The 16872-nt window shown below is 34.9% G+C and overlaps 1 protein-coding gene and 1 pseudogene across 1 annotated transcript; one reads left to right on the forward strand and one right to left on the reverse strand.

Moving 5' to 3' along the window:
• Nucleotides 1–9509: 9509 nt before the first annotated feature.
• On the reverse strand, nt 9510–11200 carry LOC130504435 (uncharacterized). Its single transcript, XM_056999048.1, has 2 exons — nt 9912–11200; nt 9510–9821 (listed from the first exon to the last, which is right to left on the reverse strand). The coding sequence occupies exons 1-2, from the start codon at nt 10229–10231 to the stop codon at nt 9800–9802; spliced, it is 342 nt and encodes a 113-aa protein (XP_056855028.1). The 5' UTR covers nt 10232–11200; the 3' UTR covers nt 9510–9799.
• A 2808-nt stretch (nt 11201–14008) lies between these two features.
• Nucleotides 14009–15479, forward strand: LOC130504436 (probable serine/threonine-protein kinase PBL23; annotated as a pseudogene).
• Nucleotides 15480–16872: the final 1393 nt, after the last annotated feature.

A 16872-nucleotide genomic window follows, 5' to 3' on the forward strand; every position in this document is an offset into this window, starting at 1 on the left:
AAAAACTAAAAGAATAAAAATAAAAATATGTAACCCAACAAAAATAAGATCCAATAAAATTAAATTTCAACTTCAATTTTTATTGTACAAACATTAATTATTATTTTATGACAAAATAAATAAAATAAAATTTTGATAAACTTTCACTAATTTCTAGTTTTAAATTACATAATACTTCCGATGTTTGAAAAGATGTGTGTTTTAAAATTTTTATTGAAGAAAACATATGAAATTTTAATTACAATACTTATTATTTCCAATAAATTTAAGCAATATAAAGTTTTAATAAGAACAAATTTTTTTTTTGAAATTTAAAAATTTGGAGCTAATTTGAGTTGGAAACACAGAAAATAAATATTTAGATTATTTGAAAAGTATTGAAAGTAACAGCCACATGAATTGGTACCAATCAGACTTTCAAAAGTATTGAAAGTCACAGCCACAACTTTTAAAGTCAAAATCTCTACATCCAAAATTCTAAAAACCAAAGTCTAAAGCGAAAGTCCTTACCAATCGGAGCCGAAGTCACTAACTAGTCAGTAACTGATCGACTGATAATTTTGCAGCGTGAAGTGACTAACTAATCTAAATTTTCAGGTACAAATTTGATTGCCACAAGAAAGAAGCTGATGAAATAGAATTTATTGAGAAAGATGAGCTCAGAATTTGGTACAATAAGTACTTCAAAGAATCATCTCCTAGTTGCCGGAAGTTTTCTGTCGGGGTATCTGGGGAAGGCAACACCAAGAGGAGGAAGAAAAATCGTCTAAGGTATCTTTAGTAGTGGTTGGATATGATGATGATGATGTTTGTTTTACAAAAGTTCATATGTACATTTTCACTCGCAGGCACCTGAAAAGAAGAAGAGCAAGCACAAAGCCTTGTGAAACAGATGAAGACCCAATGCCTCCCGCTTATCACACACTCTTTGGGTGTTTTCTATCTTTTAATTTCTGTTGAATTCCAAATTGTGGGCAAATACTTTATGACATTGCTGCTCACTGAGACAATGTTAACTTGCAATCTTGGTTTTGTAAGGACAACCAAACATATGTGTCTTTTCTAGTCTGGCACACATATACATCATAGAGGTGTGTGTTTCTCAATCGATGCATGCCTTCGTCTATACGCTCATAGTACTTGAACATAGGTTCACAGACTTAACATACAAACTTGTGACTCGGGCTCACAACTTGTTACTTGAGACTTGAACATACATTCACAATATTAGACGTAATCTAATATACATTCAAAACTCTCCAACATAGATAAGAAGTCTAGATAAGAAATCAAGCTGTTGTCATCGATGCATTTGTGAAGGCTAGATTTTGCTACGCTTGAAGATAATTGCTTTTAACTCTCATACTGTTTTCATTATTTCCCTCAGTTTACATAAATAGTGCAAAATCTTTCTGCCACTATGGTAAAGACAGTGATTGAATTAACATTTATCGGTGACGTGACTTGGAAGAAACAGAAACTACGAACCAAACACAAGTACAGACCGGACCGGTTTGAACCACTCACCGGTGCCAATAACAACAAAGTCCCTTTTTCACAAATCTATTATATTAAAATAGAAGTGATGATTTCTCATTCATATGTGATTTTTAAATAATGGACTACTTACTAGAGTTGGTCAGATTACATTTTCAATCATTAATAACATCTAAAATAACATCTAATAGTATAAAATAAAACATATCTCATTAAATACATCTATGGACATGTTATATATTAATACTCTAAATTCACATTTGCTATGATACATTTATTTTCACACATTGTTTGTGTAAAACACATTATAACATCCTTTCAGGTGAAAATGAATACCTCATTCTAGACAAACATATGAACATATCAAGATTACTTTTGTTAGACATTAAGAATACTTTGATTTACAGTCAAAGACATATATATAACTCTCCAAGTCGTATGCCAGTTTCTGATTGAAAAGAATAGATGAACTTCATGTCAAGTTTGGCATTCACACACATCTGCAACTATTATTTGACAAATAGTGTTTTGTTAGTATTGTTTCACCGTTCATTGAAGATGCTTGGCTATGATCGTAGTATCATATGTTAAGAAGATATGTTAATAATTTTAGATGGTCACTATCATGTATTTTGAGAAGATGAACTTCATCCATTGTTTATGCCATTGGTATTTTGAGAAGATGAACTAGATGCATTCTTTACGTGTGTGTGATTATTTTAGATCCTAATAATATCTAATTCAGTTATTAGAATAGTTATTAACAGTCAATTCTATTTAAATTCAAAAAAATAGAAGATTAAGAAATATTTTGTTATTATAAAATCTTAGCAATGTCTAATTTTTGTTGGGTTTAAACTATAGATGATCCATTGAGTTTATAGATAGAAAAACATTTTTAACAAACTTAGTCTAAATTTAATATCTGATCTATTAAAAACTGTATACAAGAATTATAATTTTAACAGACTTAGTATAAATTAATAATTCATTGATTAATATAAATCTGTGAAACTAAAAGTCTTCTTTAATATCTTTGAGGATGACAATAAAATAATATTTTACCAATCTTTATATACATTAACCATTTCAATAATGAAATCATAATACCAAAAAGAACTATATATAAGAAGATACTATTACATGTGAAATTTTGAAACATTCTATTCAAAAAAAGAAAAATACCATAATATTATTATGTTTTTAAAATGAATAATCTTAAAATCTCAAAAATATAATATATATCAATATAGAATTGTGTGTGTGTTTTACAAAAAAAAATACCAATTTAGAATTGTTTACAAAATATTTATATAAAAATAAATGAAAAAAACATCCGTCCGGTTGGGCGGGTCGAGATCTACTGTAGTATAAAAGATTAAAAAAGATAGCAATGAAGAAATATATCACAAAAATACACACACAAAATGGTGTATGGAAGGAAAAGTGTAGGTTTATGCTATTATTATTACACATGCGCGAGGCGATTCGCAAACATGATTTGATGATCAGTAGAGTGTTACAGGAAATGCAGTTAGCCACGTCAGCAGAGTGGTACTATATAAACAGAAGCAAGAAGTCTCTCATTTAGAATCATCGAAAAAGATCGATAAAGAGTTTGTTAGAGTTTCTTCTTCCTTTTCTCTGTGGTTTCTTGGGAATTTTCTAGGAAAATCTCCTCATTGTTGTTCTCGAGTGTTGTTTATAATTCTAAGCTCTTCACACTGTGAGAGAGTTGGATTGGTGTTTTATGAACGTCAATTCAATTGCTCTACTATTCATCATCTTCACCAATACAGTTTATCTGTATCAGTGGTCTCAGAGCCAGTCGAGTTCAGCGATTGAAGAGATGCCGATGACTAAGCCTACAGTTTCGGAATCGCACCGCATCAGATCCAGAGAATGAAAACAGTGATTCTGTCGATTGTAATTTGCTTGAGAAACCAATTCAATTCATGAAACAGAAATAAATGGAGGAGTTTAAAACAGAGAGGTACCAAACTCTCTTCTGGAACCAAGCCCTAGGGTAGAGAAAATTGCAATCTGCCTTTGCTTAAGAACATTAAGTAGCTCACAGCCTCTATTCATTGATTCACATAAACTTGGTGTTTGGACTGCTCCTAAAGTAGACCAAATATACATTTTAGAGAGAGAGAGGAACTGATTCAGAAGGCAGTAGTAGAACGTGTTGAGTTTGATGCACATCAGTTGTCTGATGAAATGTTGCTGAGAGTTTGTTTTAAGATGAATCAGAGAGGAGGTATCAAAAAGACTGGACTTTCAAGTACAAGCTTAAGGAACCAAGGCAGGCAGCATTGGTTTTCACAGAGAAGAAAGAGCTTCAGGTGGTTGTTTACTGACACTATCAATGATGGTTTTGGATGGGATAACTTTTGTGGTTTGTTTTCATCAAGAGTTGCCAAGTGTTTGTGCTACTGATGAGAATATGGTTCCTTCTCACTGAAAACGTGTGGCCAAACACCATTGCACAAGTCATGAGCCATTGGACTGTGATTCCATTGGAAATGGTTTTATAGCTTCTCGTACAAGGTTGCAGCAAAACAGAGAAGTCCTTTCATGGTGGGCTAACTTAGCGAGAGACATAGATGAAGTGTTACAGCCATATAGTTCTGGGATCTTTCTGTGCCTGCATTGCAGCAAACTTTGATCACTGGAACCCAAGAGTCTTATACAGTTTGATTTGATGAGTTTCAGGTCAGTAAAGAGAATGGGTTCTGGAGCTTAGCTTCAAAATGTAGAGGCTAAATAGAAGATCACCATCATCTGAATCAAGACACTTATTTGTGCGTGTTGTTTACGTTCATACAAACTGTCTATGAGAGGGAACATGGTGCCGTGAGAGTGTGATTGCTTTGTGCAGACAAACTTCTGCAGTGTCAGTGTTGAAATATGCTGATATTTGTGACGTGTTGCAATGGTTAGTTTTGTTCCAAGCCTATGGTGTTCATAAACTCAATGAAAGAAGGGTCATGAAGTAGAAGGGAGAATGATGTACATAGACAATTTCTATGAGTTTCATCCTAACCTTGTGGTCAAGGTTTTCAGTTTATCTGTATCATCGAGCTAGCTACACCACCAGACCCAGAGACCCTTGTATTGATCTGAACCGAGCCGAGCCAAACAACACAAGCGTAGTGGCTACAACCGTCTTTGCAACCAGTGATCCCAGACCTTGCTTCAAAATGTCTAGCAATTTCACCACCACCTTCTCACTGGAGTCCCGAACCCGTGTTAAAATCAGGGTGGCTTCCACTGGCACGACCGTATAGAAGCTGAGACATATCAATAAAGATTTTTTACTTAAGCTTTGTTCTTTTGGTCGAAGCTGCCGCAGCTTCATGCGTCAAAGAAAATACAAAGAAAACAGTTTATTTTACGGGATCCTCATTTAATTGATGTCCCTGCGTTTTGTAAAAAACAATTGCGTCCTCCATTTTTTCCGACGCTAGATTTCACAGCGTCACAAATCTCTGTAAATTTTAGGTTGCGGTACTGTTAGCGTCTATTCTATAAACACTGAAAGTAAAGATTCATTCACGATAAAAGCCATGTCCTTTGTATTTTCTTTGACGCCGGACGCTGCGGCAGCATCGACCAAAAGAACACGGCTTTAGTAACATGGAGAGGTGTGTTTATAGAATGGATCAATACAAAAGTTGGATTTAACTAAAGTGTTGTTCGTTTGGTTGTCGCAGGTCCGGCGTCTGCGTATGCGGCAATGATTTTTGCAGCAAGTTTGTTCGTTTCATCGATGTCGATACGTGCATCTGCGTCTAAACGCCAACACTTGCGTCAGACGCCGAGAAAATCCCGCGGTCGCGACTAATAACCAGCGTCTACTTAACCTATTTACTATTTTACCCTTAATGTAATTCACTAATTACAAAAAAACTTAAGCTATTTTGATGCAGACGCAGCTCTCTTCTCCATTGACGCCCCTGCCTTATCTTCTCCATCTCTCTCCATCGATCTCAGACCCATCTCTCTCGATCTCAAACCCAACCCAGCTCTCTCTCTCTCTCTCTCGAACCCAGCTCTCTCTCAATCTCTCGATCTCTTGAAACTCATCTCATCTCACTCTCTCGTAAGCTCTCTCCTTTTCTGGGTTTTGTTTGCTTACTACTGTTTAGAATGCTAAGTGTTGTTTCTTGTCTATTGGATATCGTTTTGTCTGAGAACCAAAGTGTTCTTGTCTTGATAAACAAGGCTTCTTTGGGTCTCACGTTAAAACTGTTTTATTTTTTCTTCTAGTGATCAGGAAGATGGACTTCTTAGGTTTCGTGGCAATTACTAAACAAAATTATTTTAACAAAGTTCCAAATACATTATGTCCTGCATATTAATACAAATTAATTGCAACAACTATTATACATATGATAATCGTCTTTACTTATTAATCAATTTGTTATATGTTTCCTCGTCTGACTATGAGTTTAAATGGTAGGTATAGCTTTTTTGTAGGTTGATAAAGTAATTTCCGCTGAAAACATAAAATGACAAAATAAAAAATTAACAAGCAAAATTTTAAGAGAAATTAGGATTCCTATACAAATATAACTGCCTAATTTGCAAGGATGGAAAATATACTTTCTCGCTGATGTGTTTTTTATTAATGGCAGTATTGTCCCTACTCATACCTAAAAGCCTAATTGTTACACAAACCCCCATATATCTTTATATTACGCATGAGATGAATTGTAAGAAGAGGGTTATTTCTCTTTTCGCTACAATCGATGTACATCTTGTTTCAAAATTGAACATTTCATCTCTCATCTCCCTTATTCTCATTGTTAACTCCGCCGGAGCTCTTTTTTCAAACTAAACAAAGTCTCACCGTCACTCTATCTCACCGTCACATCGTCACACCATTATATTTGCTCAAGCTTGTTGTTACACAGTACCTCAACAGTCTGTTCAAGCTCACTGTCACGCCGTCACTTCACGTTGATACAGCTCGCCGTCCCTTCATCTTTGCTATAACTCGCCTTCATTTCAGTAAATAGAGAGGAGGAAGATCCAGGATGTTACAGAGCAGGAAGAAGAACAAGAAGAGGTAGAGAAATAAAACGGTGAGAGATGATGAAGAAAAAGAAGAGAAGATTTTACCAAAAAACAAGAAAAGAAGAAAAGAGGTTTCCGGAGACGACGACGAAGACTGGCCGTAGAAGATGGCGGAAGAGTGGTCCGTCTATTTACTGATAGCATCATGCATTACTATGTGCATCATGCATTCCATCAAGTTAGCCTTTCATTTTTTTGCTATTGGTGATGAATCTGTGTACTATATTTTACATGACCTTTTTGTTACAGTTAGCCAGTTACAAAAACGAACACATACAATACAATTCAAATTACAATTTTTGTAAAAGATAAAATAATTTGTTATGAATTGTTCCAAACCAACGTAACTGACAATAGACATAACCATCATTTGATCTAATAGCCGGTAATTTTAAATATAAATATCAGCTAACATGGAACGTATCCGGATAATTCAAAATATGTGTAGTTGGGATAACTATCGTGCTAACCGACTATTTATTAACCGGATAATAATAATCGAATATACATGCGTAGTCGGATAACTATAATGTTAACCGACCATTTATCAGCTAACATGAAACGTATCCGGATAATTCAAAATATATGTAGTTGGATAACTCTCGTGCTAACCGACTATTTATTAACCGGATAATAATAATCGAATAAACATGCATAGTCGGATAACTATAGTGTTAACCGAACGTTTATCAGCTAACATGGACATATCCAGATAATTCAAAATATGAGTAGTAGGATAACTATCGTAACCAACTATTATTAACCGGATATTTATAATCGAGTAAACATGCGTAGTCGGATAACTTTAGCGTTGATGAGCTTTTTGTTTAACAAGACTCGTGTTTTTCTGCTTCTGCGAGTTTACGTGCCGTCGTGAAATTATATCCAAAACTTGATAGTTTGAGTGAGAGAGATTTGAAGCTGAGTGTATGAATTTGTGACAATGAATCTATGGATGATAAAAAAAATTAACAGAAAAAAAAATCCTGATCTAAAAACGATGATTCAGTGTGCTGATAATTTATTTTGGTGTGAAAAAAGAGATGTACTTGTGTTTTTGCGAAAGAAAAAAATGTGCTGTGGTTGTAGGAGAGAGAGAGTGACTACAAAACTCTCTTGTCAAACGTAAACAAAGAATAGGGCCATCTCTGTCTTTTTACTCCTATTAGTGTTGGGTCCCATCATGTTTTTCCATTTTTGCAAATTTTGTGATTATTGTATATTTTCTGTGCAAATCACTCAAATTTTAATCCATCTTCCATGTTTTAAATTTATAACTGGTTAGAAAACATGATTGACCTAATAAATATTGGATTTTCCTGATATGTTATCTATGTAACAGAGTAGTGGGATAACTGATTAGTGAAATAGCAAAATTAATTTGATTTTCCTGATATGTTATCTATGTAACAGAGTAGTGGGATAACTGATTAGTGAAATAGCAAAATTAATTGGATTTCTTGTTTAAGAATAAGCATTGAGGAGCAGCAACATTGATACAACATTTTCTCCAAAAGAAAAAAAAACATTGATACAAACAACATCTGGAGATTCAGAGAATCTCAGTTACGCATGTATATTGAGTGAAAATAACACTGCATAGGATGCAAAAACTCAGAGACTAATTATCTGTTCTGGAATATATCTTGGGTTCACACACGCTCGTCTCATCCAAGATCGTGTTATCTAGGATATCAATACTGAAAACAGAGGCAGTTGGAGAAAGCTTTTTCTCGAGACATAGTGCAATGTATTCTATCAATATTGAAATAAACAGGTGGTAACTAATAATAACACTATGAATCCGGAACCCTCTTAAGGCTGTCTCGAGGGTTGTAAAAATGGACCATATTAATTACATTGTATTTGCTTGATAAGATCTCAATGTTAACTATGGAAGGGTAAAAATACTAGGATAGAAGCAGTTGAGAAATTACCTTAGCTCCATGAAGATGTTGTATCATTTAAGGCAAAAGTATTGTTGTATAAAATACTTTTGTCCTTATGATCTTAATAACATAAGTCGGTATTCATAGTATGTCAAAAATCCTGCAGTTTTGAACGTTCTTCTCCACTTCTGGTGCTTGAAGATAATTGACTCTGTTTGATCTAACCTTTGTGGTTAAGACCAAATGCCTATCTTTGCTGATCGGTTCTTTAGGAATTCATTATCTTGCCTGAAGATAATTGACTCGGTGTGATCTTAACATATGTGGTTGAGACCTAACGATGATATGGTTTCACACATTGTCTTAAAAAGCTTTGTGCTTCCTTAAAAGTCTCAGCTGAGGGAAGCATGAATTCAACATCTAAAACATTTCGTGCCAATCTCCCTCAGTTTGGTATATGCAATATTGACAATGGGAATATGAACACTCCACATTATAATAATTACCGAATAATCAGAAACTGCCTTGGTCAAATTAGAAGTTGCCAACAAGGGGTTATGTAATCTCTTTCTGTTATGACTTGCTATGTGTAAAGCAAGTGACTAATATATATTTTGGACATCTGTAATTGTAGGTGGCAGCTTCTAGTAAACTCTCAGATGATAATGTGTACTTGAAAGTTGTGAAAAAAGTATCAATAAAAACCAAGTTTGTATTACTACAGAATCTCTTTAGTGACAAAAGTTCTTCTTATATTCAGTAATCTAAAACCCTTTCATTCCTTTTAAAGTCACTTTCTTATAAGCAAGAGGTTGCTTCCCATGGAACAGCAGGAACACCTTACTTTGATCAAGGAGCTTCCACGTCCAGACATCATGATCAGAAGGTTTTTTTGTATAATCTGCTCTGTTTTGAATCAGGCTCATTGTAAGATAGAATTTGAGACAATATTTCAAAATCCAAGTAGTGAAACAAAACCAAAAAACATGACAAGTTACTTAAAAAGTAAATGTGATCTTCTCAGTATGAATGTCAAACACATGAGAGAAGGAAGCTACCAAAATAGTCAAACAAAACGTGAAACATGACAAGAGTCTTACATAAAAGCAAATTTGATCTTCTCAGATGTGAATGTCAAACACACCCCAGAACCAGAACCAGAACCAGAACATGAGAGAAGTTATCAAAAGCATAGATAGAAAGAAGTTTCCAGAACACAACCAAGCAAGTCTAGTTGGAACTCCTAAAACAAGCAACGATAAGGAAAAAAAGAAAAGAAAAGAAGTTCGTTCATCCTCAAGCTCTTCAATCTTGCTGTCCTTTTGTCTTCATCACGGCTTGGGATTGCGAGAACTAAAAAAAAAAAAAAGATTAAAGCTATCTCAAGTCCTATAAAGATAGTAACTGTATCGAGAATCTTAAAACAGAACATTGAACACTTACATCTCGTAAAGAGTCCATAGATGGTTCAAATACGCCTTGCTTGTGTCATTAAGAGTCTCTACCATGATCTGTACGAACCTGCCATGGTGCTGCTTGGAAGAAGCAACCTCATCCAAAGAATAAGCCATGAAGAAGAGTGGGTCTTCAGCAGCATAGAAGATCTCATTGTGGTTGGCTGAAGCAAGAGCCAACAGGTTCTGCAGTAACTGGCCCCAGAGTTTCTCAGCTTCTTCATCTCCAGAAAAAGCTTCAATATGGCAGAGCAATCTTGTGAGAGCATGAGTGATGAGAGTGACTTCTCTTACTCCAGTAACAGTCATCACCTTGGACCTCCAACTTGTTGACAAGGGTTACAGCCACGGTAGAGATCTCAGATGCCCTAAACAGCTTATGCGCCCTTTTACCTTCCTTCACCAATAGAACGCTCAGAACTATAGCAGCATATGAGTGGACCACGCTCCAAGATTCTCCAAGGTTCGTCTTCAGCAAGAACAACCACTTATTTCCACTCCAACTTGAGATGCGGTCATGGCGTGCAGCAACATACAGAAACCTCAAACAAGCTGCCCTTAGAATAGATGGTTGCTCATTATGTGACAACAACAGGGAGAGTGGTTCGGTGATGTGATCAGCAGCAAAAGAGTACACATCAAGGGCATTTAGCTCTGAAAGCACAGAAGCTAACCTGAATCCACCTTCTTTTGCTCTCCATCCCCCTGATGGATAATTCCCATCAGCAGGTGACTTTGCAACAAGTTTGCACACCTCTGTTCTGGACAACTCAATAACCCTTTGACTTCCTTTGGCTATCAAGGCTTCTGAAGAGTTGAAGTCCCACTGTCCTTCTGCTCTTAAGGTCTGATTCTTCCTTGTCTTGAGTCATGAACTTCCTGTAGTCTTTGGAAAACAACTTTTTCTCTTCAGCTGTGAGTTGAATGTTTTCAACATTAGATGCTTGATGACCTTCCTCTCACTGTCCGTTTCTCCTAAACGAGCCACTTGCAGTCCTCTGTGTTGATCACCTTCATCATGAAGGTCATGTGATTGGATGGAATTCTCCACTTGATTGAATGCTCCAAAAGACTTCTAAAGCTCTTCTTGAGATCTTCACATTCTCTTCCCTCTAACTGTAGCTGAGGAGAAAGTTTTCGTGGAAGTTCTGCCTGTACAAATCAAAATTGAAGATTAGACACACACCGACAAAAAAAACATATATACAGTATGTTCTGTTCTCTCTGTTTCGTTTCTGTCGCAAACACATCTGAATAGATAAAGAAAAGAGATCTGAGAAGAATGTAAATCGTCGTCTTTTGCTCATACCAACAATAATAATCGATAACCAAAACACTAAACCGATTATATTTATTACTCCTGTCGGTTCAATTTAAAATATTATATTGATATACTAATCAACCCAGAACCAGGTTTGGTTCAACGGTTTACAGATTTAATTGATTGGAAAAAACGAAATCAGAATGACCAAAACTAAACCGGTTATATTAATATTATATTTATTACTCCTGTCGGTTCAATTTAAAATATTATATTGATATAATAAGCAACCTATAACCGGGTATGGTTCAACGGTATACAGATTAAATTGATTGAAAAAAACGAAATCAGAATGACCAAGACCAAACCGAAATCCATTAAGTCCTACACCTAAACCGAAATCGAAAAGTCCCAGAACTAAACCGAGGAGCCGCCGGAAAGAATCTCCGCCACGGCTCCACCGTTGATTAAACCCACCGTAGCACACGCCTAAAAGGAGCTCGTGCATCCAGAACGACACCTCAAAAACCTCACTAGTCCATTAAGCTACTCACTAAAGCAAGAAATGGTACAATCCATCTCTCACCGGTGGAGGGAGAGGTGGAAAATGAGTTTGAGAACCAGAACAGAGAAACCCGAATTAAAACATTCAATATTTAGTATTTTTTTATCTAATAATAATCGACGGTATAAAGAAAACAAGCAAGCAGTCCATGTTATTCTTTTTTTTCTCTTTGTAAAAGGTAATACCTTGTAACACAATGTTCTAACGTTTCGTAACTTGCATGGTGACATCTTCGATATCTGTCCAAGTCTTGAAGGATCAAATAACATCTGCATAATCATATACAAAAAGTAATCAAACACCCAAACATCCAAACAAACAAAACAAAAAACATATCATTAACGGTTTTCGATTAAAAAGAGAAAACATCCAACTTTACAAACATGAAACTGGACGAGAAGCAAGAACTAGCTTTTGACATGACCCAATAACAATCCACCAAAAGAAATATCTTTTTATAGTATTAACTTTAAAAGAACTAAATCGGGATTCTTACACCCCAAAACAAAAACAAAAACTGGATCTTGACACAAAAGACTCGATCTTGACAAAGACTTGTTTTTGACACAAAAATATGGATTTTTTTTTCTTTTTTCAATGCTCCTAATTGGTAGATCGTCCTGAAAAGAGTTTCTTGACGCTATGCAGCAGCAATGTGATACACTGTTTGTTGGTTTACATCACAGACATAGAATCATAATAACTAATAAAAATACAGCACATGTTTTATTCTCTATGGTACAATCATTGTACACCATATAGCATAACTATATCCGTACCAAACTTAACATATATATCTCTTCCAAACTTAACTTATAATTCCTTGTACACTTACGCCTATCTATCTCTTCCAAACTTAACTTATGATTCCTTGTACTTCGTAAATGTATTTTCTATGTTGATTTAGATATCTTTCTACCAAACATAACTAAATGTTTATTGAAATTAATTTCTTAACAAGAAATTTTCATATCTTCCTAGAATATTCAATATAGTATAAAATTATTGAGATGTTGATTGCAAAAATAGAAATATCATTATGTAATTTGAAATATTGTTGAATTAGCTCTAGCAACTTTTATCATAGTTATCTATTTTACTTTTTCCAATGGCTATTGTAATCTCCTATACAAAACCACTCTCTCTTTAATTATTATTTTTGTTTCTGATAAAGAAATTTTAAAAATCAGATTTCTTGAAATTTCTATAGTTGTTTTTGGTAAAATAGATAATATTTTTCGTAAGAGTCAATTTCAGTGTATCAGTTTGAAGAACATACTATTACAGACAATTTTACAATGAAATGTTTCTGATATATCATTTACATTTCTATGTTAATCAAGTAACATCTTTAATATGAGTATTTATCATTCCTAACTATAAGATTTTCAATATCATCTTATGAAAGTTAACCTATAATAAATACTCCCTCTGTTTTTAAAGATGTATGTTTTAGGAATTTTTTTTGTTTCAAAAAGATGTATTTTTATATTTTTAATGTAATTTTGGTCAACTAATTATGAATAATTGTGAATCTCAAAAACATTAATTGCATTTCTTGAAATTTTATTGGTTTAGAAATATAGGGAATAATAAAATAACAAAAAACTATGCACTAATAAGTAAGTTTTAATATGTTTTATTAAAAAGTGTGAAAATCTCAAAACATGTATTATTTAAAAACAGAGAGGAGTAATATTTTACTCTTATATTCTTACTAATCAAATATAAATCTATAAATATTACATTTCTTAATAATTGTATACCATTTCATACTTTTCACTTTAAATATACGTTTAATACAATAATACTTTAGTAAAATATTATTCAAAAGTTTTATGATAAATTTAACATAAATATAATTTTCGCAATGATTTTTCACAAATACAACATACCCTGCTGATTATGAAAGGCTTTAAAGATCTGGAGGGTATCAATAGGAAAAAGTCCAATGGATTCTTCACCATCAATTTATTTTGCCTTTCTCAAGAAAAATAACAAGTAAACATAAAATAAACAATCCAACATAAAGGTTCTTAGTAGGAAAAAATAATTCTAATTTTGTTTTTTCTTCTTCTTTGGGGCCAAAAGAGACCAGATTAACGTTTGGTTTCTTCAAAGGCCAAACCTTTTGTTCTTATTTTTTTTTCTCAGGAAACCCTTTTGCCATCTTTGGTTTCCAATCCATGAAACTGGAGTAACCAATAATCTTCTTGTAGTATCAATCAGAAAGATACATAAAAACATATACGTTATAACAATGAAACTGAATTGCTTGTTATGTTGCATGTCCGAGAGGCGTTTTACCAGACGATCATCGAGACCAAGCATCAAAGACTGCATTCATGCAAATAACATCTAGATTTGACAACATCTCTTTTAAAACAGGTCTCCTTTGTTTTCAAGAGATGTTTTAACCTAAAGAGGCTAACATATTATACTTTGCAGATAGCAGTAGGCGAAGATACATATCAGAGGAGATAGCAAAACTCGGGAAAGGGAACATCAGTGCTCAGATCTTTACGTTCAGAGAGCTCAGTGTCGCCACAAGAACTTTGATCCGAGAGAACAGCTCGGTGAAGGCGGTTTCGGAAGGGTTTACAAAGGGCACATAGAAAACCCTGAAAAGGTATATATATACTTTTGCAACACCTCCTTCATATTCTTGTTAATTTGATTATGATTCTTCGCATTATTTAGGTTGTTGCTGTTAAAGCAGCTAGACAGGAATGGCTACCAAGGAAACAGAGAGTTCCTTGTTGAAGTCATGCTGTTGAGTCCTCTTGCATCATCAAAACCTTGTCAATTTGGTTGGATATTGCGCAGACGGTGATCAACGGATACTTGTCTATGAATATATGCAAAATGGCTCGTTAGAAGATCACCTTCTCGGTATATATATATATATACATTTAAAACATTACAAAACATCATATATTATATAGTTTTGTAAGAAAACTAATGACCTCTTCTTTATTATTTAAGAATTGGTGCGGAACAAGAAGAAACCGTTGGATTGGGACACAAGGATGAAAATTGCATCAGGTGCAGCTAGAGGGCTCGAGTATCTACACGAAACGGCTGATCCTCCTGTGATCTACAGAGACTTCAAGGCCTCAAACATATTTACTTGACGAAGACTTCAACCCAAAGCTTTCAGATTTTCGGTTTAGCTAAAGTTGGGTCCGACCGGTGGAGAGACTCATGTGTCGACGAGAGTGATGGGAACGTACGGCTACTGTGCCCCTGAGTATGCTCTCACGGGACAGCTCACAGTTAAATCCGATGTTTACAGCTTCGGAGTCGTGTTCTTGGAAATGATCACAGGGAGAAGAGTCCATCGACACCACGAAACCAACTCAAGAACAGAATCTAGTGACTTGGGTAATAAGTAACGCAAAGTTGTTCGTTCATCAACTTTAAGATCTCTCTTGTTTGGTTCTTTTTACCTCAGATGGTTTGCTAAAAAAAATTACAGGCGAGTCCGTTGTTTAAAGATAGGAGAAAGTTCACGTTGATGGCGGATCCGTTGCTTGAAGGGAAGTATCCGGTCAAAGGATTGTATCAAGCGCTTGCAGTTGCAAGCAATGTGTCTTCAAGAAGATGCGGAAACGAGGCCGATGATGAGCGATGTAGTCACTGCGCTTGAGTTCTTAGGAACGAACAAAGGCGAAGAGAATAATGAAATAGATAAAAGAAAAGAAAGAGAAGATGAAAGATCTATGCTTTAAGCATTTTCTAATGTCTTGATAATACGTTGCACAAATCTGTAAAACATCATCATGGAATCAGGTTTTGGAGTTACAACAACCATTATCATGCACAAATTTGCGTAAGAAAATGTATAGGCTTGTGGCAAGTAATTTCTTGAAGAGTTTCTGCTTCTTGACACTTCGAATTTTGAATGGCATTCACAATTTCTTGTAATTTATGCAGAGAGAAAGGGTCTGCAGCATAAAGAGAATTCTCAAGCAGGTTTGTCTTCACTTCTAGGTTTTCTTGAATCACTGAATTATTCTTGAAAATAGAAATAAATGCAATTGTCAAGAGCTCGTTTGTGAGCAAAACAGAGTAAATATCTTGTTGCTACTTGGCGTGTTGCAGATTCCAACTACATGGGGAATGCTTACGGTTGAAGGTACCTATACTTTTGAAATTAGTAGCCTAAAGAGACAAGCCTAAGCTCGAGGAGCTTCTTAGAGCCGGCGCTGACTTCACAGTTCAAGACGCTGATGGAAGAAAACCGCTCTTGACAGATCAAGCAGCGAGCAGATCCGTGATGTGATTCTTGGATCACTCACTCAAAAGGCTTGACAAAAATCTTCAATAGCCTCTTCTTACAGAGAAGTCATGTCTGTTTTTTTGGTACCTACTTGGTAAAATCTCAGTTCTGTCTCGATGTGTTTTCTTTTAAGTTTGGTCCAACAATGTCTAAAGATGCTGCAGCTTTTCATTACCAAAAAGCCAACTTTTTTCTCTAGCAAAGGGTCAACTTAGAAGAAAAACCAATAATTAGAAACTAAAATCTCTTGTAAGTGTAACATTTAAGAAAGTTTTCTACATGTTACTATAAGAATGTTGAGATTGCACCAGCACAGTAGATAATCTCGGCTGCAAAAAGAGCAAACTATGTCAAGACATTGAGATAAAAAAACGAGAAAAAGCAGATGACAAGCAACACTTGTGTTAAACAATGTACATAAACAAGTAAGAAAATGATTTGGGAGAGTAGATCACAGAGTATCTTTCTTCACTAGCATACCTGCTGTTACCAAACTTGGTGGTATCTTTCTCGCAAAGCTCATAGTAGCTTTGTGGTTCTATAGGATCTTTCTGGAAGGAAAAGTAACAATAAAAAGAGTTTATTACAAAACATTTTGATCTGAAAATAATGATAAAGAAACAATTAAACAAGCAACCGCAATTCAGCACTTAATGTAAGTCTTGTTGGTGCTGCCAATATCCATAATATAAGGCCTGCAAGGTGGCATTAAGGAGCTTAAAATTTACGCCAGGAAATTTGCAAAATGAAAGAGCAAACAGATTTCTTTTACCTCACTTGATTCTCCATCATACCATTCTGGTTACCTAGCCTTCTATGTAGCAATCTGGAACCCTAAATCC

The sequence above is a fragment of the Raphanus sativus genome, unplaced genomic scaffold (assembly GCF_000801105.2).
Source record: "Raphanus sativus cultivar WK10039 unplaced genomic scaffold, ASM80110v3 Scaffold1574, whole genome shotgun sequence".
NCBI lineage: Eukaryota > Viridiplantae > Streptophyta > Magnoliopsida > Brassicales > Brassicaceae > Raphanus > Raphanus sativus.